The sequence below is a fragment of the Pectinophora gossypiella genome, chromosome 9 (assembly GCF_024362695.1).
Source record: "Pectinophora gossypiella chromosome 9, ilPecGoss1.1, whole genome shotgun sequence".
Taxonomy (NCBI): Eukaryota; Metazoa; Arthropoda; class Insecta; order Lepidoptera; family Gelechiidae; genus Pectinophora; species Pectinophora gossypiella.
This window is the reverse complement of record NC_065412.1, coordinates 9,096,608-9,120,065: the sequence shown is the minus strand read 5'-3', so window position 1 is coordinate 9,120,065 and position 23,458 is coordinate 9,096,608. Positions and strand designations below refer to the sequence as shown.

At 38.2% G+C, this 23,458-nt stretch overlaps 3 protein-coding genes across 3 annotated transcripts in view; 1 reads left to right on the top strand and 2 right to left on the bottom strand.

Moving 5' to 3' along the window:
* Positions 1–2,604: 2,604 nt before the first annotated feature.
* On the bottom strand, positions 2,605–3,879 carry LOC126369480 (phosphatidylinositol-glycan biosynthesis class F protein). The gene has a single exon (XM_050013902.1). It carries the CDS (start codon positions 3,410–3,412, stop codon positions 2,699–2,701), a length of 714 nt encoding a protein of 237 aa, XP_049869859.1. The 5' UTR covers positions 3,413–3,879; the 3' UTR covers positions 2,605–2,698.
* An 895-nt stretch (positions 3,880–4,774) lies between these two features.
* Positions 4,775–6,640, top strand: LOC126369473 (5-aminolevulinate synthase, erythroid-specific, mitochondrial). The gene has a single exon (XM_050013888.1). It carries the CDS (start codon positions 4,959–4,961, stop codon positions 6,477–6,479), a length of 1,521 nt encoding a protein of 506 aa, XP_049869845.1. The 5' UTR covers positions 4,775–4,958; the 3' UTR covers positions 6,480–6,640.
* LOC126369466 (pre-mRNA-processing factor 17) overlaps positions 6,636–23,458 on the bottom strand; it is a 29,099-nt gene continuing 12,276 nt past the window's right edge. Inside the window, exon 13 of the mRNA XM_050013875.1 lies at positions 6,636–6,832. Coding sequence (XP_049869832.1) covers positions 6,655–6,832 — 178 coding nt within the window. The 3' untranslated portion in view covers positions 6,636–6,654. The remainder of the gene's footprint in view (positions 6,833–23,458) is intronic.

The following is a 23,458-nucleotide window of genomic DNA, read 5'->3' as shown; positions in this document are numbered from 1 at the left end:
GAGTCATTTCATATTTGAGAACCCAAATATTTTAATTTTGAAACTTCCTCCAGCTCAGCGCCCTTTAAAGCAACATTGGAAGAAGCTACATTCCCGGAGCATCCTCTGGATGGTTATTTTAAAAGGGTTTTGCACAAAACTATAAATATTCTGGTGTGTGACTTAATTGAATCGGACATTCCTCGGCAAGTTTGGTTAACTGACGCATAGATGTGAGACGTGAGAGATCAAAAATGATCTTATTCATTTTATCCTTAATTTCAATTAAGCTATAAATAACAATTCCACAGAGTATCCCACTTATGCGTGATACAGAAGCGATATATAAAGAAAATAGACTAGGAACCATGGCTCCATGTGTTATGACATAGCCTTGTTTCGCGCCGTAGGTAACGACGAATAGCTCTGAAAAGTTACTTCTAAATCAAACTGTCGTCATCATGTCGTCATGATACGAGTATTGTCGTATCAGGATAAGTCATAACTTTTCAGGACAATCTGTTTTCTTTAGAGCAATTCACAAACCGCGTGAAGCCTCACGCAGCACATAACAAAGGCCTTTTGGCCTGAATCTGTTTAATAACAAAACCGTACCCCCATATCTCTGTCCGGACAAAATCATCATTGGGTTTCCGGAAGTACCTTTTCTGCATCACGGGATAGAATAACGTTAAGGCTAAAATTTAATATCGATCGCCATCGACTCGCAAAGAGGAAGAAGGCTAAAATCATTCCAGCAGCTGACTCACATATCGTCAGGATGAGTTTGTATCACCAGTTATTAATGTCTAGGCATATTATACAGTTCAGATGGTATTTTTAATGTGTTGGTATTCGTCATCCTTCTTAGCGCGGTAAGAAGTTCTTCAAAGGTTGGAGGTGCCGCTAGATCTTAAGCGAAACCCCCGACCTTGTTGTAACAAACTCGGCCGATATGTTGTAACAAACAAGTCACTGGTATTACTATTGGGATTTAAGACATCGTTAAAATGTGTCCAAAGCGCTGCTAATAAGTCTTTCTGATCAGTGAGGCGTTGGGTCTTTTCCTTGTTGTAGATTGAAACTCTCTTCAAAGTTTGTGGCCGAAAACAGTCTTGAGGCTGTCGAAAATCTACCGGAACTGGATTGATAGGAATCAGCATAGAGCTGAATTTCACAAGCTTATTCCACCTGGCATTTGTTTTTGAGACATATGGTGACAGAAAAGCCCGCCTGTAGTTCCCCACGAGCTGATTTTCACGTTAGAACCATCGCACCAATCTTAGTTTTGCGGTCTGGTTTACCAACCAATAACTTCGGTAGAGCAGAGCACAGCTATAAAAATGCTCGGTAAAGGAACACCAGATGGTGATGGTGTAATTTATCATTATTATCATCTATATTAGCTCATCGACAGATGTGTCTGCTGCGATGTCCGACGTATCTCGGCTTTAAAAGCATGATCGAGTTCTGTTATTGTTTGTCAACTTCGACGGTATCTTATGGCCAGCTCGAAGTGGAGGTCTTAGGCGCAAATGTAACAGAAATTTTGATCAAACAAGTCGCTGATCTATCCACCCCTGGCCGCCTCTTAATATGAGAGCAATCAGTACTTCACTGCAGTCTGTCCTAGTACCGCGTACCATCTAGTAGGAGCCAGTGCTTGGAACTTGCATCCAGCCACGTGGTCTTAAATTTTTCAGTAAATCGGAAACAGGTTGTGATAGTGAGATTAAACTCAGCACAGAGTATAAGCATATTAAGACTTTTTCAAAGCTATTTGTTTCTTTTATTGCCCGCATTCAGTTGGTGACAGTCATCTGTCATCCGCCATCATACGCGGTTTACCATATACTTAAAAGTCGAATTAAGCATGTGTAACAATCTTTATGGTTATATTCTAGATCCTGTTTCTTAATGAAATCGATTTACTCATTATATCCGCCGTGATTTTTCCTAATATTGTAAGGTACAAATATCTGTAAATGCCTTGCCCGACTAAAATCTCTCCCAGGAAAAACGGCTTAAGGACCGACTTTATTTCCGATCTTACTAATATTTGGATTTCATACAATTGAAATTAGTAGCGGATGGTCACTTAAGATATTTTCCTTCCCTGTCATATAACCTTTTATGGAGGTTAAGCTGATTTGCATCTAGTCTTCTTTTTTTAAGAAGTCGTTTAACTCATTTAGCTTTAGTCAAACTAATAAGTGAGAGGTCTCTTAAAGCATTTTGCTTTTAGCCAATATTTGGCTCTAGTGGATATCAACCGTTTTTCCTTCAACTGTAATTTAGTTCAATTGAGGCATTTTGTATTAAGCGACTTCTAAAATCTATAACTGATGTGTTTTTCGAACGAAATAAATACAGAATTGTGCAACGTTTAATTTAAAATAATTCTTAGCATTTTGAACACTTTTGATTCAGTAGTTTTTTTTATATGAATTTTTTTCGAAAAAATAAAACTTTAAATGGCTCTCCTGTAAAGTTCACAAAATGTCGCTTAAACCCATTTGCCTTTCAACCCTCGATATAGTATGGTAAGGTGTAGTAGGTGCTGTGAAACATCTTGAAATGAATGTGTATTTGTGTGTGGTAGATATTATAAAATAAAAAGCTCTATATCTGCCCACAATTCTTTAATATTTGGTAAAATAAATACATTAAAATGCAACAATACTGATACCTTAGTAATAACTTATTATTATTACACTAGTTATTTTGAAACACGAATTTTATTTAGCATATTGACTAGGAAATTTAGACTTGGATATTTGTATGCGGCGGTCATCAGTGATACCTTTAAGACAGTCAGTACATTTGAAAGAAGGTATCCCCCAATAGCACCGAGGTAGCAAGGGATAGGCCATTGCTGCCATGGAGTGTTCCAATCTAGAGGGATAACAACTGCGCCCAGCCACGCTCCGCACACTGTCAGCATGGCATTATTCACCAACATCTCCACAATTGTGTCCTTTCCATAACCCTTCAGACCAAAGACCAATTGCATCGATGGTTCAACGCCTGCATGGGCAATCATTGGAAACACGGTTAAAAGCGTCAGCAAAGCCGACAACATCAATGTCTCTTCATGACAATCCAGAAATGGAGCTCCGAAAAGTATTATTCCGACGAAAAAGCAGAACATTACACACAAAAGCACCATGACAGACTTTGCTATGTCCCTCGCTCTGTTCTTGCTCGCCTTTGATTTCTTCCCTTGGATGTCATTAGACGAACTCAAGTAGAAAGATTTTAATAGCTCAGCGAGAAATATCAGGACTAAAATGTATAAGGAAGACCCTTTTCCGACAGAATAAAGTAAACCTTTGTATGACACAACAGTAACTATACTGGGCAAATAAATACATGTTAATAAACTAGAAACAGTCACTTGTCGCAGTTCCAATTGATTATTTAGCGAAAACATCGTAAAATGTGTCCTTTTTTGGAAATTATCGAGAACTTATCAATTTTTTTTTTTTTTTTGTTTTGTTTTTCCCCGAAGGGTAAGGCAAAGGGAACTATGCCCATACAGCCATGTCTTACGTATTTTTTTTCTTGATGATTAATGAAATGATGAAAGGTGATAATGATGAAACCTAAGCCCCCACCCTCGGAGTAGACTCCTACTCCGAACCCCAAACGAATTAACTCAAAAGTCCGCATAAACTTTTGAGTTATGAAGCGGCTTCCCGGCACGAAGCGAAAATAGGCAGATACACTTTGTTTATTGAATACTCCAATATAATAACACTCGCGAATGTCTTCTGACTAACTTAATGCGATCATTAACCACAAAACACCACTTCGTATTAATTATTTAGATTACTCAATGAAGAAAGCAACTGTCCCGTTCCCGTTTCCCGCCGAAAAGCCGAGAACTTATCAAATTCGACTTGAAAATTTACGGACTGAGAAAGTCAGATTGTCATCAAAATGTCAATGTCGAAGTGACAGTCCAATTCTCTATTCGTTTCTTGGTTTGCTTGGTTTCATCAGACAAGATTTCCGTACCGATTTCGACTTTTCTTGCGCGAAAGTCGAATAGATGGACTGAAAGGACTGAAATTCAAAAATCAAAAATAGGGACGGAATACAGTAACGTTTTCTTGATGATTATTAGAGATACCTACGTACAATACATTTTGTTTGTTGTCTGCTTTACTCAATATCCGAAACGTTTATATGTAATAAACTTGTCTTTATGTCTTTGTCTCTGTTTACAATAAATAAATAAAGGCTTTTCTTGTCAAAAACAACATTCTTTGTAAGATTCTTAAATAAGACCGAAATGGAAACCCTACATAATTATACCATCTTTTACACTGCATTTACACGGAATTTTTCCTTGTTATATTTATAATAAATAATAATAATAATAATCCTACTGAGTAGTGCTTAAACTCCCACCCTCAAGCTAGTCCATGAAATTTTAAATAAACTGAAAAAAGAATAATTGAAAAACGAACATACCCAATTACTGTCAAATAACTGTTCTAGTGTTGCGATTTTAATCTAGCAAAAACTTCTACGGTAAAACTGTACAGTCCGTGCGTGTGCCTATCTATCTTTTAATTATAAAATGGAACCTTGTAATTCTTTGTAAATTTTGTTTGCTTACAATTGCGTATATACATTGTATAACATAAAAAAATGTTCTTTTTCAAAACAGTAAAGTGTCTACTAAAAATAGGAAGTATTTGTAAAATATATGGCAAACTTATTATTTTGTTCTGACAACATCAGTTTCGTGAAATCAAAATATAAATTGTATCGTGCTGTCCGTGCTCAACGTAATCGATATGACGACACCAGCTTTATAAATGAAAGGTGCCGTTGTCCGAACCACCAGTTGAACTTCGCATTTGTGAAACGTTCGGCTTCAGTGTGGGCCAACGTTGACCTCAATAAAACATCGAGTATTTGTAGTAAACAGTTAGTTTCGCGCAAGTAGTGTCAGTGATTATATAAAAATGCCCTGTCCGTTCGTGGGGTCACTCAGCCAAGCCTTCGTAAGGAACTACGGAGCGACTCTACTGAAGCAGTATGGGAGCTACTGCCCGATAATGTCTCGCGGATTCCGTTCTCTCGGCAATGACGAGACAAAATGCCCCTTCATCCAGGAAAACTCCATCGTATCCGAAGCGCCCAAGGAGATGAGCGAGGACATCGTGGACCGTTCGCCGTACCAGTACGACAACTTCTTCCACGATCAGATTAGCGCGAAGAAGAGGGATTACTCGTACCGTGTGTTCAGAAAAGTATCGCGCCTGGCGGCTGAGGGCGCCTACCCCTCTGCGTTGGAGGGCGCGGATAACCGACGGGTCACAGTGTGGTGCGCCAATGATTACCTCGGCACCTCTCGCCACCCCGTCGTGCAGAGCGCCGCCATTTCCGCCATACAGGCTTATGGCACCGGCGCTGGTGGAACCAGGAACATCGCAGGGAACTCACAGATGACTGAGCAACTGGAGGCCGAGATAGCCAAACTCCATAACAAACCAGCAGCACTAGTGTTCAGTTCCTGCTTTGTAGCAAATGATGCTACTCTCTCTACTTTAGCGAGAATTCTACCGGGCTGTGTTGTTTACTCGGATGCTGGTAATCATGCCTCAATGATTCAAGGGATACGGAATAGTCGAGCACCGAAACATATATTCAGGCACAATGATCCGTCGCACTTGCGGAAACTACTCTCCGAATCGCCTGTTGGCACACCGAAGCTAGTCATATTTGAGACTGTTCATTCCATGAGTGGAGCAATTGCTCCCTTAGAAGAGATGTGCAATATAGCACATGAGTATGGAGCTTTAACTTTCGTGGACGAGGTTCATGCTGTAGGGTTGTATGGGAAACATGGTGCAGGTATCGGGGAGGAGAGAGGTCTACAGGACAAGATAGATATAGTATCTGGGACACTCGGGAAGGCGTACGGGAATGTTGGGGGCTATATAGCCGGGTCCGCGCTGCTGGTGGACACGGTGCGGTCACTGGCGCCCGGGTTCATCTTCACGACGGCGCTGCCACCGCCCGTGCTCGCGGGGTCGCTGGCTTCCATCCGACTGCTGGCCAGTGAGGAAGGCCAGACGCTACGCGCGCGTCACCAGGCTATGGTGCGCTATCTCAAGCTGTCGCTGTTGGTGGCGGGGCTGCCGCAGCTGCCGTCCGTCAGCCACATTGTGCCAGTGCCGGTGCGTGGCGCGGACCGCGTGGCGGCGGTGGCCGACAGCCTCATGCAGCGCGGCCACTACGTGCAAGCCATCAACTACCCTACGGTGGCGCGCGGCACGGAGCGCCTACGGTTCGCCCCAGGGCCCTTCCACACGCCGCAGATGATCGATGATCTGGTGGCGGCGCTCACGGACGCTTTCCACGAAAACGACATCGAGTTCAACCAGTTCATGAAGAACGGCACCTGCCGCGAATGCAGCATGGAGTACAAGATGGAGTCTCCGTTCGAGGAGCTCATGAAACATCCCATGCGCGTCGCGTAGTCGCCTTCTTTCCGAACCGACCACTGCCTCGATCCTAGTTAACTGTTTTTATGAATGCAATGAAAATGACAAAAAAATGTTAAGCGATGTCGTATAGTTTATTTGGATTATTTTATTATTTATGGTTGATGGTTAGGGGAAATTAAAGACGTGGTATGAGATTTGTGTGGTTTTATTAGTCCCAGTACTTGAGGAGTCCGTCCCAGCCGGCGGTGAGCACCTTGCTCGGCTCGTGCGGGTGCCACAGCGCGGCGATGCAGACACCGTCGTGTGCTTTCCACTTCTTGTACAACTTGGTCGTCTTCCAGTCCCAAATGTAGCACTTGCCGTCCGCGTCTCCGGATACCAGATACCTGAAAACACGACATGAGGTTAATGAACCGAATGAACGACCTACATAATGGCATTGAGGTCACTGTTAATTAGGAAGGCGAAATGTCGAGTCTTGAACACTGTCATAGTATCTATAAAGTAGCTTCTTACGTAGCATGTAGTATTTACCTATCTCAAAATGTTTTATGCGAAACCTACTTGTGGTTAACCTTTAACTCCCCGTTTGACCTTCAATATGGCAGAATGCTGTAATTTTAGGTAGATAGATATTCTATTTATAAACATGTTTGATCCGACTAAGGTCACAAAGTAGAACTTCGATACCCTAAACACCTAATCTTCTCGGGACGAAATCTCACATGACGACAGCTTCTTCAAATGTTACATCATAGTAAATTCATTAATGACATCTACAGTGTAGTAGTATTGGCCTCGCGGAGTTGGGCAGACATTGGATAAAAATAGCTTACCAGACGATACACTGATAAAGGTCACACATCTTATCGCAAGCATCTTATACTGTAATAGAAAGCGTATTGTTTTCAGATTTCATTTAAGATTAATATAGATCTATTACCGTATAAAAGCAAAGGAAAAATAAAATCGAAACAATTCAGATTTTCCTTAAGCATAGGTGAGTGCTATAAAAACAAAAATCACCGTATAATGGTAAATTCTATGCTTACATAAAGCTAAAAATAGGTATAATATTCGAATAGTCATCTATCTCTTACTTTATTTAATCTACAGACAAAGATTACGTAAAGGCGGATTTCAGTAACGATATATTAGTATGTTCACATGTAGTTTTCTATATCTATAGGTAGAGTACAAAGTTTGCAAATAGTTTGGGACCCTCATGGATTTTGATGAGTCTATAGGTACTACAGGGAAGGTAGAGCGGATAGTGATTGGGATAAGAAATTTATCTTTTCGGGTGTTGTACCTACACGGTAAAAGAACGGACTCTCAGATCATCCCCTTCTCACAGGATCCGCCTGTTACCCTATACCCTATAGGTTATAACCTGAAGATTTGACAGGTCCGGTTTTTTACAGAAGCGACTGCCTGTCTGACCTTCCAACCCGCGAAGGTCACATACCTCCGAAAATGCATTTCTCGGGAATGTGGGTGTGGTGTCCTCACGATGTTTAGAACGGACTCTCATATCAATGCATAAAAATGATACAAACAATAATATCCAGTTAATTGATCTTTGTTTTTTGTAAGTTTGCCTCAGATGGTATTGACTACCTTACTTACCTAATTGGCCGGACAAAACATTGGCTTTTACTAATTTCGGCTATAATACATGAGTTTGAACTCCTTTGAGTGGGTAAGTACCAGGTACCCGCACAACACCTACACCACACCGTGGACACTTCATATAAAACACCTCGTTTTACACATACACTAGGTACTCATTGACGTTATCGTACACGCGCATCTGTGTGTGTGACGTCTGACGCTATACGATTGAAGACTAAAGTAAGACCGATGGGTGTGAGGTAAACCTAGCTCAGACGCTGGTGGGTTGGGAGCGGTGAGTTACCGTTCTATACATAATATTTATTCTATGCCTACACTACTAATACCTAAATATGTACTAAGAATACGTTAGCTGTCATTTGTCAAGACAAACTTTTCACTAATCGAAACAAAGAGATATTTAATTACTGTTATAAGTAATCCTCTTTCAGTAAAAAATGATAACAAAATCTGTGGATACCTACCTACCAGATATAATTAATATGTAGGTATCTGTATGACTTTATGCCGGATACGGGAAGTGTTAGTTGATACAACAACCAAATGGTACAATTGGCTTGTTCCTAGGGGCTCGGTTACCCTTGCAACTATTATTATAGGTCATTGCAACTAAGTACATACCTATATTCGAGCCATAATCCCTACTGAAGTGACGATAGCAACAATTTTACAGAACTTATCACGTTCATTCGACTCTCATATAAAAATAATCAACTTGTTTTGTTCGAGTCGAGGAAAATAACCAAACCAGTGGTCGAGTGTATTTTTAAATTATTTTAAAATAAAAGCAAAAAAAAAAAACTTAGCCATGCCAACTATCGACGGCGACGTACCTAGTTAGGTGGGTAGTTAATTACTGCGAAAAAAAAACATTGTTATTTATTACATAATTTGCCTTAAAGAGCTCTACAATAACAGCCTACTAATAACCTACTAATAACAGCCTCAGTGGTCTAGTGGTTAGAGCGTTAACCTCACGATCTGGAGGTCTGGGTTCGATTCCCGACGGGGACATTGTCGATATCACTTTGTGAGACCGTCTTTTGTATGGTAAGGATATTCAGGCTTGAATCACCTTATTGTCTGATAATAAGATGATTCCGTGCTTCGGAGGGCACGTTAAGCCGTTGGTCCCGGCTATTAGCCGTAAAATCACCTCCTCAACCCGCAGTGGAGCAACGTGGTGAAGTATGCTCCATACCTCCTCCGGTTGATTGAGGGGAGGCCTGTGCCCAGCAGTGGGAAGTATATAAGCTGTTTATGACCTACTAATAAAATATCAAATAAGCAACATCCGTATTATATTTGTAATCTATGTATTACGACTACTTTGGAATACTACAGCTGTTACATTCAAGTGGGAATTCTAAAACGAGCACGTAATAAAAACGTGCTCAATTTAGGTACCTAGGTACTTCATGATATGACACTCAGTGAGTTGTAAAATCATCGTTTGTTAAAATAATTATATTAAAATTGGCTTACAGAGTTAACACTTTTTGAACGTCAAATTCTTAAAGTACTTGAGTGGGGTCAAAGATAAATTATAAAATGCTAATTAAGAAATAGTAGAAGATAAAAATCTATCGTTTTTTTCGAATTTTATTTATGAATTAAGTGACGATGAGTATGACGTTTGACTGATTGTATTGATGACGTCACAGGACAGTATTTGCATACAAAATCCAAAGAAAACTTTCGTTTTCACGTTTCGTAAAAAGTATCTCTTTTGATTAGGCTGTCACGGCTATTCCGAAGTGGTAGTTTGGCACTTTGGAACCTGAATGGCCGGGGAAATATCATCATCCCAGCCCATTAAGGTCCCCACTGCTAGGGCACGGGCCTTCCCTATGGATGGATAGGGAGATCGGGCCTTAAACCATCACGCAGGCCCGGTGCGGATTGATGGTTATTAACGACTGCTAATGCAGCCGGGACCAACGACTTAACGTGCCTTCCGAAGCACGGAGGAGCTCGAGATGAAAACTTTTTTTTGTGGTCACCCACATTTTTTGGGGAAATATCTAGCAAGAAAAATCCTCCAGTACTTACAGGGCCCCACCGTCTCTTTATACATATTTTCTTTTCTTTTTGTCTTGTATTACTAACATTTTTTGCTAAAATAGAGTCTAGCACACATTTTAGTGAAGTTATACTCCTTAATTGTCATGACATACATCAGAGGCCTCTGGCAGCCCAATAATAACCCTGACACAGGAAAAGAATCCGAAACCCTAAACCCAAACCGAAGCCTTGGTAGCCCAGTTGCTAAAACGCTTGCCTCTCACTCTGAGGTCCCAGATTCGAATCCAGCACAGACCTACACCAACGATTATCGAATTTGTTTTCGAATTCATGTTTGGATCATAAAATGATTATCACATGCTCCACGGTGAAGGAAAACATCGAGAGGAAACCCACATTCCCGAGAAATGTATTTTCGGCGGTATATGACCTAATATGGTAGGTTTCCCTTCACAGATTGGAAGATCAGACAGGCAATCGCTTCTGTACAAAAACCGGACCTGTCAAATCTTCAAGTTGGGTAAGCGGACTCTGTGGACACTATGACAGGAGAAAAAGAATAACAAATGTTACTCTTCGTATGAGACATATGTATCATCTTAATCGTTGATTCTTCTCTCGTGTGAGTTCTGAGATCAATGACTGACCTTATCAATCCAGTGGTCACTTTCAAACAACAGACCCTTAGTATGAAGGTATCTTCATAGGCAAAAAGGTTAATTCATACAATTTTTATGTTACACAACCTTTTTATCCTATGTTAGTCCTTGTACTCAATAAAGTATTAACATTTGTATTACAACAAGTGTCTGTATGCCCTAATGAGTGAACGGCATACTTGACTACGTAACCTATGCGTAGCATCATGATAATATACGTCAGTCGCACGTACATAGCTATACAAAACAACATACTTGTAGCCATTGTATAAAAACACATCCTAAGTAATAATATATCAGTTTTTTTTCTATACTTAGAAACAAAGATAAATAAATATAAACAACACTTACAAATAACTGTACAAATTCACAAAAATAAATAAAAATGAACAGCTATCTGTGATTTATCTATAATAAATAATAATTTCTTTCTCTAACAAAAGTCATATTCCCTAAAAGTGGCCTAATTTGTGGTATATTTTTTTGTAAGTAAGTACAGTCATGAGCAATATAATGTACCCACTTTAGGACTCTGTCGCACTAACATATTTGACATTTAGTGAGACTTACAGTTCAATTTGTCAAAAAAGTTAGTGTGACATGGTACCAAAGTGTAATTAATGCTCGTGACCGTACACAGATTGTACCTAATGTTCGATAAGTAGGTCGCATTAGATTAACACGTTGTGTAATAAGCAGATAGATAGGTCAGTACCAACAATACCGAGGACTTCAAACAGATCGAATGCACGATCAACGTTATGCAAACCTAGACCTAGAACTATATGGAATTAACTTAGGTCGAGGACACACGCACAAACACCAACTCATAACATCCGACCACGCCATGCAATTTGGACAATTATATAGTTAAGTATCTATAGTAATAATTACTATTAGGGTACTTCTTAAAACACCGGAAGTCAATATCATAAGCGTGAACGCAAAAATGTCCTAGAATCTTTCGTCGTGTTGCAAATATCCAGTTAAAACTTAAGTTCTAACCAAAAATAAATAAATATTATTGCGTTAACCGTAACGAGAATGACCACTGGTGTTCGAAGATCTAGCCCTTACCTTTTTTTTTGACGTGACTTATTGTAGATTTGGCGCAGATGGCATTAACTACTTGGCCGGAATAGCCCTTACCACACCCCGGACACTTAATACAAACATCCTCGTTTTACACAGACACCACACATTGACGTTATCAACATGCAACTGTGTGTGACGTTTGACGCTATACGATTCAAGTCTAAACTATGTTCGAGGGGAGTGAGGTAAACCTAGCTCAGACGCTGGTGGGGAGCGGAGTGTTGTCATTTTATACGTAGTAAGTATTATTCCTTAAGTATTCTATTCCATTACTAAGCAGGCTACTGACAATGCCATATCTATAGCCAAACACTGGAATGGTACTATTTACGTCTGCCATCGACACGAAGAGAAGCAGACTAAATTTGAACAAAGGTAGGTATTCTTTTTTGTAGATCATACATGAAACGATTGGATGTTCCCAAACCTCTATCCCACTCAAAAAAAGGAAAATTGTTCGACTCATTGACTTATCAGAAATGATAAAATATATCTTATATATTTTCAACATGGAAAAATCAAACATTTAATTTTGTCAGCGAAAGAAAGCAGTTAATGCATTCACAAATTTTGACACACACAATGATTATTTTATAAACACGTTACGAACTTTTGTCAAAACACGCGTCAAATTAATAAAATAAAATATGCCAATAAACAAGACTCCAGCGGTCGAAAATATCTCAGTCATGTTTATCATCCCGCTAGCATGAATCCCGTTTTATTCTAGAAACCAGTTACCGCATTTGGTTACGGAAAAGTCGATTACGTACAGAAGCGACTGTCAATCTAACTTTCCAACCCGAAAACCAACTTCAGTTTAAGTACCTAAGTAGCATACTTGTAGCCAGAACCATCTTAAAGTGCTTTTCGAAGTACGGAACAGTCGGAATAAAGACATATTGAGATTGGAATATTGAAAGCAATATTTTCCGATTTAATCTTGTGTTTTGTGCGAATTATGCAACACATCTTACAATAAACAGACAAGATTTTCAAGGATTTGCTCTATTCGGATAAGCCATGTCACGGACACGATTGCATAGATAATACACATTAGTATGAACTTATCTGCTGTAACCATAGAGCAACACGGGACTCCGGCAGTGCGCGGATGTGCTTGTTGCTCTATGGCGCCCCGTACACCTACAATTATACTCGCTCCTTGTTCGAGAGGTTAAAACAATGTAGTCTACGTCTTATGCTCTAGCATCGTATAGAACAAGGAGCTTCGTATAATTGAGATAGAACTTCACTTACAGGTCTGTAAGTTCGTTTAATCTCATAATAATATTGCACAATCTTTTTATCGTGTAAGATTGCTAACGTTCAATAATATTGACAAAGCAGTCTGATCAATATTTTCGTGCGAGCAGCACGTCTAACGACAAAGATTTGGCGACAGCCACCCTGGTGATTTTGTGGAATAAAAGAAAAATTGTAAAGAATGGTCGAATGAAGACCAGTCTACACTGGCTGTAACGATTAATCAAGTTAGAGGTACAGTGATTTGTGACGTTCCTACCATAATCATACATCACGGGAGTGAGGTTGTTTATGTATAGGTATTAGGTTTTTGTAGGTAATTTTCCCTATGTCTGTTATTCAGTAGTTACTTAGCGTACACATTGAATAACCCTAACGACAAAATGTCAATATCCTGCCTGAAATTCTAAACAGACGTAGAACTCCATTCATGGTTTTGCACATTGGGAAAAACGCAAATCTAAACAACCATAGTTATAAAATCATGGATTTCCCATATTTTAGGCTGAAATGGTAAGTAGAAAAATTAAAAATATCAAGTCTTAAAACTGTTCTTAAAGTTCGCGACATTCCTTCGCAAGAATGTTTTAAGGTTTCTTTTACGTACCGTGTGAGACGCTAATTATTGTCCCTACTTTTGTCACGAATACAAGTTACCCAACATGTGTCAGTTTTCGAAGAGTTTAAGACGTGATTCTTTTCTTACTCGGGGGGTTTAAAAACGCCACATTAAAACGATTCACCCAAGGAAGCAATATCGCTATTTGAGATTTGTTGAGATTGCGCATTTACTTTTATATGCGCAAATGTCAAATTGCAATATTGCTTTTTAGTCAAATTGTTTCAATGTGGCCTTTTTAAAGCCCTATGGCAACCTTGCTATACGACGGGCAAATGCACTTGTAATTTTATAACTACCCCTAAACAAAACAAAAAGAATCTGATTTATTTTAGATTTGCCGCATATGGCATTAAATACTAGGCCGGACAAATGCGCTCCTCATTTGAGGGCTCTCACCCGGTAATACCTGAACACCTTTACGAGTGCAATGTTTATGTATTTGACATTGGTCTCCCCTCATTTTTGAACGGATGCGGAAATAAGAACTCTACACAAATACTATATCACTTTAACTGCGAAACCCGTCGCCCTGACAGTTCTCTGTTCTCAATTTATACATGGAAGTAGCACACGTACAGTCACGTGAAAATCACTTTCAATACGTGTTGACACTCCAAATTTTAAACCAAAACAACGACTGCCTCATTAGTTACCTAGCTATTCAGCTCAAGCTAACTTCTTTTGATACTTTAGACAAAAATCATCATAAATAATACATACAATAGGCTTCCAACCAGTCAAATCACTTACTTTTTACTAAATTTCAAAACACGCAATGACTATGGTATTTGTATGAAAAAGCACACTGTGACGTCATAGAAAAACGTGATAAATGTCGGACTTATTATTACGTGAACCTAGTACACGACCCAATTGGGTAGTATCCTAGCGCAAAGATAAATTATGAAATTCTGATTAAAAAATAAATACAGACGTAAAACAGACGAAAAACATTTTCTTTTTTCCATTTAACTTATTTATGAATTTTAATCAAGAAAAATGAGCAAAACGAAATAATAAGTCCGATATTTTATCACATTTTCTATGACGTCACAGTGTGCTTTTTCATATAATTTCCATAGTCATTTCTTGTTATGACGTTTAGTAAAAAGTAATTGATTTGACTAGTTGGAATCTAGCCTATTGTCTTGTCATGTTGAGTGAGGTTAGTTTAGTCTATCTGACTAGCTATTGCCGGCTAATGTTTGATCAACTTTGTATACGTCACGAAGTTATTGTACGGGCTTCGGTCTACAGTCTGTCGAGAAACAATCTCTTACTCTCCTAACACATCTACGGTCACGAGCATTAATATGTATACACTTTGGTACCATGTCACATTAACTTTTTTGACAAATTGAACTGTAAGTCTCACTAAATGTCAAATATGTTAGTGCGACAGAGTCCTAAAGTGGGTACATTATATTGCTCATGACTGTACATCGTTATCGTTATAGCTAATAAAACCACGTAAGCGCATCTTTGAAAAAAATAATTCTGATGTGATTTTCTGCAACAAAATCTTGAGTTCTTCCGGGTAAATTTGTGGTCTCAATTTTTACCGAATGTGATTCTTCAAAAAGACAATTACGTGGTTTTCACGATAAGGCGCCGAAATAAACATAGGTACACCCGTCTTCTTCTCTTGTGTGGGTTGAGTCACCGACTTCATCAACCTTGCTGTCAGGATTACTATTGAACCGCCAAAGGCCTCTAACATGGCTTATGTAACGACTACATGCTTAGGTAAATAGTAGCCGGACCCACTTGCTTTACACAAACAGATAACCTTACTTTCGGACGATCGGGTGATCAGCCTGTAATGTAATCTAACCAAAGTAGTAGGATCATGAAGTAATTAGATCTAGGCAGAAGCTGTTTATGTTGTTGGTGTAAGTATGGCAAAAATATTATAAAAACAAGGATCCTTCTACAATACGGAAAAAGGTAAAACAGAATCATGACATGAGTCTAATTAATTATAATTATATCCATGCAGTAATAGTTAATGGAACTATGACTGTTGTTATTAGTAATACTACAGATCTTCTGTCGTGTAGTCTGGTGTCAGGGTTACTATTGAGCCGTTAAAGGAACCTGGCACGGCACATAAAACGACTACACTACTTACTTAAGTAAAATTAATCGCATCTATGTTCCAATGTCGTATTGGGTATACCCACGGAATAGAAGAAAGAGCCTCAGTTGTCTAGTGGTTAGAGCGTTAGGCTCACGATCTGAAGGTCCGGGTTCGATTCCCGATGGGGACATTGTCGAAATCACTTTGTGAGACTGTCCTTTGTTTGGTAAGGGCGTGAATCACCTGATGGTCTAAAAAATAGATTACGTGCTTCGGAAGGCACGTTAAGCCGTTGGTCCCGGCTATTAGCCGTAAAAATACCTCCACCAACCCGCAGTGGAGCAGCGTGGTGGAGTATGCTCCATACCACCTGCGGTTGATTGAGGGGAGGCCTGTGCCCAGCAGTGGGACGTATATAGGCTATTTATGAAGATGAAAGAGATTGGAAGGACCAAGTGTGCGCGAGGCGCGAAATAATGGTATGAGCAAATAGTTCATACTTCAACTTTGCACTCCGTCCGCAAATTATAGAATATATTAAAAGGTTGTCTTGTGTAATAACAACCTGCAGTGCAATAAGTCAAATAACGACTATCATGTAAGGATATCCCTCCTTATCAAAGGAAAGTATGATCGGCTTTTTATCAAAATAACACTTGTATGCAGTATCTTACGAAAAGCAATGATAAAATTGCAGTCTATCACATAAAATTTACATCGTCGGTAAAGTAGCTGTGGAATTTGAGAAGTAGTAGTAGTAGTATAGTAGTTATCTGTTAGCAGGAGTAGTAGTAAAAAAGAGTGGGGTTGAACCGAGACAGCGGCGACGAGAGAGGGCCATTCCTACCTCCTTGTTCTATTCCGTGGGTATAACTATAAAGATATAGGTATAGAACATAAATATTTAAAAAAAAATGTACTTTGGTTCGAAATTGAAGAGCACGTGTATGTAAACACGAGCCAACATAATGCAGATCTATATGCAATTTATGATAATGTTATAGCATGTCATCTACCAACGTTAAACGTGAAAATGGCGTGACAAAAGAATATTGCCTATTAACAATTATATTACATACGAGTACCTACGGGATGTTCCGTAAATAACGGCTCAAACGGTAGTGGAAGATAGCTCACCTAATATGATAAGAATTAAAAAAATCTACAAGCGGGCCAAGCTTTTTTACACATTTTCATTTTTAAGATTTTTTTAGACCTTTCTATAGATGCTGTAACTACAATTGATGATATTATTTTCATCAGTTTTTTTGAGAATTATTCTAGAATAATGTAAGTATCCGATACAGTAAATTGTTTGCTGCTAAAGTTTTAATTTATCTTCACAGCACCAGCTCGAATATATAATTCAGTTTTTTCTCGTGAAATAGCTGAACTTTAAACTTTCCTACGACAAAAAAATATCGATTGTAGACTGTTGCATTGCATTAAAAACTTGTACATTTTATGGGGTTTCTAAAATGGTATCACACTTCGTTTAGTCCTAAGCGCGACAAAGATGTCTTACTATTAAAATAAGGGTAAGGTTAATTCATAATAAAAGAGACGGGAGAAATTTTGCTCAGTACCAATACGAGTATCATGAGGAAGACAAGTGAGGGGAAATCTAACTAAGTACTACGAATTGATGCGGGCGAGGAGTGTCCGTTCTGTACGTAGTATTATTCTTTATTCTATGTCAAAAGTGTATGTGCTATTTGTCTTCTGGCTACTTGTGGCTCTGTCTATCCCTCTAGAGATCGGGGCGCTGAGTTTATGTATGTGTGTATCTTCAAGTTGGTAGAGAAACTGCAATGTTTGGGTGATGCGGTATTTATTTTAGTGATAGGCTGATAACCTATATGGTTCAATAAAATCTTGAGATGTCTCCGACGAATATCAGGAGTAGGCTGCAGGTTATCTTATTGATGAGGTGACTTGCTATCCACCCCGATAGGGATGCGGGCGGACTATGTGTACGTATTGTAGACTACAAAAACAAAGTGACAAAGCGTTTCAGAATGTAAATTTTTACGCAAGCGTCAGACGATAAGTGTCAAGAGCAGGTTAGAATCACGTGGCCACAACTGACGTTGTAAACATGTAACGAGAACGAAATACTTAAAAAAACATATACGTATATAGTTTGAAAAATATAGTGATCGACACATTGTTAATGTCCAGAATAAGTTTGTAGTTTGTTTGTTTTTTTTTGTAATAAATGTTTCCTTTACACTGGTTGCCTGGAAGAAATTGCTGCTTAGCAATAAGTCCGCCAGATTGTGCTGTATCTTTCGTCCATTTGTGTTTTTATATCTTGTGTGCAATAAAGTATATTTCATTGGTTTGATTGATTGAATAAGCATAAACTTGCCTTACATGTCAGTCGACTGCATACAATCACTATTTTTTAAGGGGCAATTTAAACTTTTTACAATAATATTCCCATTGACCTTCAGAATTTGCCTTTGAACATTTTTAAAACAGTAACAGAAACTTTGTAAAAAAGGTTATTTTAAGATTAGTGATTAGAAGAAGACATGAATGCATGAATAACTGTCTGGGAACTAATATAAGACAGCCAAATTACTAAATTGTATAACAGTATTTTTTCTAAAGAACGTTAGGGCTCTGTCCCGGGGTTTTTCTTGCAGCTTCTTTTCCCCGGCTGTACAGGTTGTGAGAAGCAGCAGCAGTTTTAGGCGGAGACGTTCGTTATGTTGAAAACGACGATTCAAAGTGTAACTATGTTACCTACTGAATAAAGATATTTTTGAATTTGAAAGAAGTCTGTTAAAAACCAAAGTTTTATAACTTTGTTTTGCTTTGTTTTAGAAAAAAATATAAACGGGGCAAAGATTAAGAATAAATAAAAATATGCTAAGAAAATAATGTTACATAAATAATAGAGATTAATATAGATATTGCATTGAATCTATCTCATTAGATCTGCAAACTGTAGTGCGCCCGTAATCCCTAAAGAGGTGGGCAGAGCCTTGCCACTTCTGATACGAAGTTTTACTTAATTATCATAACATACTGTGGTTTAGTTACCTATTTAACATTGTGTAATTTTAATCAAGCATACCGAGTTCAGCGTTTAATTCGATTGACCTTTATCTGGTTTGAGCTGTTCACATGTTATCTTGGAACACAAAACCTCAACTATGTATTATTTTCAGGGTTCTGTAGCCAACCAGCCAACCTACCTTAAGTAATTTCTTCATAATTAAATGTCTGTATGTCTCTGATTTTATACTCGCGTGTTAAAAAAAGGCCATAATAAAAATATTATAATTATTTTTTCATAAAAAAATATTTTTTAATTAAATTATTTCTGATTAATGCTTAATTGGCTAGGTTTATCGTTGAGTATGTGTTTCAAAATAAAAGATTGTGACATATTCACGTTGAACGGTTTAGTTTCGAAATATTTAAACCTTTATAATTTTATTTATTTCCAACCTAGTTCAACTAACAAACCCTATCATTTACGAGTCTGATAAGGGTTTGGCTGGTTTAATTAATTACTTACATATTCAGTAAATTCGATGTTCATTTATGATATCAACCAATCTTGTATTAGAACTATATCTAGGTCATAGAATAAACAATAATAGAAGGGACACTCTCCGCTCCGTACCAATATGAGTTTGGAGTGAGTTTGATTTACCCCACCTCCTCGGATGGCCACTATAGTCTATTTAAAAGTAAGGGAGTGCGCGCAGTTTGCCTGTCTCGTTCCCATGCATGGGGTAAAACGAGACGGTAATAACAAGATTTTTAAATGAAGTGTCCGGGCTGCGTCTGGGTGTAAAATTAAGTAAATCATTGCACCGATAATACTATTATAATTAAGTAATGTAAAATTGACGGTTGTTTTACACCTGGAAGTAGATAAAATACTTATTACAAGTGCAGGAAACCATCAAGGTCGTATATAATTGGTATTACTTGATATTATACAGTTACGCTGTAATAATAAGGTCATGTCGTAAGAAATGTTTTTAATGCAAGTCTACAAATAATCTAAATCTATAACCTATTTCTACGGCACGTAGATTGAACTTTGATAAGTTCAGGCAACATTGAACTATTCTTAGATAGAATCTTATTTTAAAGTTTATCTTCGACAAAACAACCTACACACTTTAAAATTGCTTAAATTACAAAGCATGTGTGAACAATGTAATGAATTTAGTTCAACCATCAGAGGTGTAGTAAATTGGGTATGTGAAATGTAATATATACATATGAAACTAAATTATGTACCTACAGAACCCTTTTAATCAAAGACAATGCAGTTTTGGAGGGTCAAAATGATTAATTATTAGGTAAAAATAATGACGTATTTTCAAATGTACTTAGATATCTGAATATTTAGCAAACATTTTACTAGGGTATTAGACTATATTCACTCTAAGTATTGAACTCCGTAATTCTTAGCTCTTTAGATGCCTTATACAGCATGATGTGAGTGATGTAATACAATAACCAGCTAAGTTAGGCCGAGCCAAGTCAGATGTAAACATCAATCTCATTGAGTGAGGCCGCGAACTGTAAGAGAAAGTTGCTTCAATACGGGGACGCATTGTGTGGGTAATCACGAGGTGGGCCGGTAAGAGCTTAGTAGACGCGGTCGCGGATAGCGGGATATATTGTAATGTTTAAAAAATAAATATATTTAATATTAAATATGACTTTGGTCAAAAAGTAAAAACCTATACACTCGTTATTAAAGCCTATTTTGATTGGAATCACTTACTGGGAAAAAGCTGTGTCTTGATGATGTCATACTCTTCTTCTTATCGTGTCGATAGCAAACTAAATAGTATCGGACCAAAACTTGGCAACAAGTATGGCGCTATCTGCAGCGCTCATCAGATCCTCCTGCGTGCAGGTGTTCGGGTACACAGATGTCATACTTATAGATAACAATTATTACTGTTTTAAAAACGTCGTGGACTTGTGATGTTTTGGTACAATTTTGATACATTTGGTTTATTTGATCCGTTAAGTAACCATTGGCTGAACGCGTCGTAAGTTAATAGGCCGCTTTACATATATATTACTAGTAGAGTATTCAAACATATTTAAGTACATCATTATCGTAATGACTGTGGCTCCGTGAGAGAAAGTTATTTTGTATGTGAGGTAAGACTGTGAGTGAACACAGTGTACAAGAGAGCGGTTATTAAGAATAAGGAATGTGTCCTCGTTATGTAGTAGAAGTATTTCATTCGCGTTAGACTGGCAACATATGGCAACAGTTCTGGTATAGCAAATGGCCATAGGCTACGACGATGATCCCCCATCAATAATATATAAAACAATAGTAATAAAACAAAACTTCAAGTACGTAGAGCCATATTCTTATCTACGTCAACCGCGATCTTTATTATTTATATAAATGACTCATAGTTATTGAAGTTAATTCATGATGATGATTTTTGGTACTTATTTCGTAAAAAAAAAATAAGACAGTTGTTATCGATGCAACTTGCCAGTAGTCAGTATACTAACTACGAGGATATAAGCGGCAAAATAAATTAACATTTAAAACGTAAGAATATCATACTAAAATTGAATCTGTGCATTGATTAAAATTAAAACCATAATTCTCACTCATATTACTAAAATCAAACTGGTATACTAAACCCGCTACCCGCTCCGCCCATCACAGCGTCATCGGCGCCTCATAATCAATGATGTGATCACATGATGAGCTATTACGTCACAGTACGTCACTAGTAAGCAAGTACTCGTTACATTTCCTCTTTGCAATCTGTCCTGTTTGAGGCCAAACTTCAAGGTTATTCAACTTTTATAAATACAAACACAAGTATTGCTAAATAATGACCTTTGATCCGTTGAAGCAGATATGTTTTGTAGGCTACTGTACGAAATTACGGACATGTTTTATTAAAAACAACCTCCTTTAAACGATTCTGTCACAATCATCGTGATTAATTAAAGCACATAATAACGGGTTCTTACCGCGTTTAAATGGGGATATGAGACTCCCGATATTTCGACACTGTTGCAAGTGCCATGATCACGGGATGACTGATGAGATTGGAGTGGAGTAGGTAGATCCATAATTTTCTACGGGCAGATAGGGCCATTTAAACGCGGTAAGAACCCGTTATTATGTGCTTTAATTATGATAATAACCGCGTAAACTTAAAACAATCATCGTGATTGTCTCGTCTCTGTCTGTGTCAGTAAAAACATACGAGGTTCCTGGCATCAGTACACTTGCGATCTATTTGTTACTTTTTCATCACCCCCTTAGCATTATCCCGTTTTCCCCAGGGTCCGCTTACCTAACCTGAAGGTTTGACAGGTCCGGTTTCTTACAGAAGCGACTGCCTATCTGAACTTCCAACCCGCGAAGGGAAAACCAGCCCAATACAGGTTAAGTTAGGTCACATACCTCCGAAAATGCATTTCTCGGGAATGTGGGATCCCTCACGATGTTTTCCTTCACCGCTGAGCACGTGATAATAATTTATAATCCAACCATGAATTCGAAAACAAATTCGACAATCACTAGATTCGAACCTGCGACCTCAAAGTGAGAGGTAAACGTTCTACCAACTGGGCTACCGCAATTCTCGGCTCTACTTATTTATTAATTCAAAAATAATTATTTCGGAAACTAGTCCATATTATGTTAGTAACATAAACCTTAGTAAAAGTAAAAATCTCAGTATTAGTAAAAAGGTTTGAAAGAGGACAACATAATAACAAGCTACATGGGACAGGCCCGAGTCACCGATGCTGCGATACCGATAATTATTAGTTTTGGTATTCTATTTTCGAATACCGGACATGAATTAAATCCTAATTGATTTCTCTTGGAAACTTCCAACGATTGACGCAAACAGCCAATTCGTACCTACGTAAAACTATTCCACAAGTCGATAGCATTTAGTCACTTTTTGCCATAATGATACGGAACCAAAAAAATCATTTTATAAATAATAGATAGATAGATAAAATACCTTATTTAGCACAATCGACACAAGATACATAAATAAAGACAACAGATACAGAAAGGTACAACAAGCGGCCTTATTGCTCATGCAACAATTTATTCCAGACGACCTTTGGGTACAGGAAAATGTTAAGTATTAAGCTATATTTTTTAATTTTTGTATGCTATTTCGATGGACCTAAAGGTAGTCTGAAAGAAATTGCTGCATGAGCAATAAGGCCGCCTGGTGTCTTTTGTGCTCAATCAAGTAGGTATATGTATTTATTTATCTTAACCCGAAAAATTAAACCCTTTCGACTAATATACAAAAATCTTATTCTTGTTGTGTGTACTTACGCGTACGTGCAAGCGAGACAGATAGTCTGCGCGTTCCCTTTTACTCCTTAGTGGCTGACGGCCATTTAAGAAAAAAGTGACTTAGGGTGGTATTAATAAACTAATCTCAGCTGAGACTGCCCTCAAGATCATGCTCAAGTCCCTGTTTTTATAAAGAATGTCTCATTGACACAATCTGGAGGGCAGACTCGAAACTGAGATTAGTTTATTAAATACCACCCCTTGACCCAGAGAAGTCGGCGCCCGATACGAAATTAAATAGGTGCGGGGCGAAGAGTTGCCGTTCTTTATCTAGTG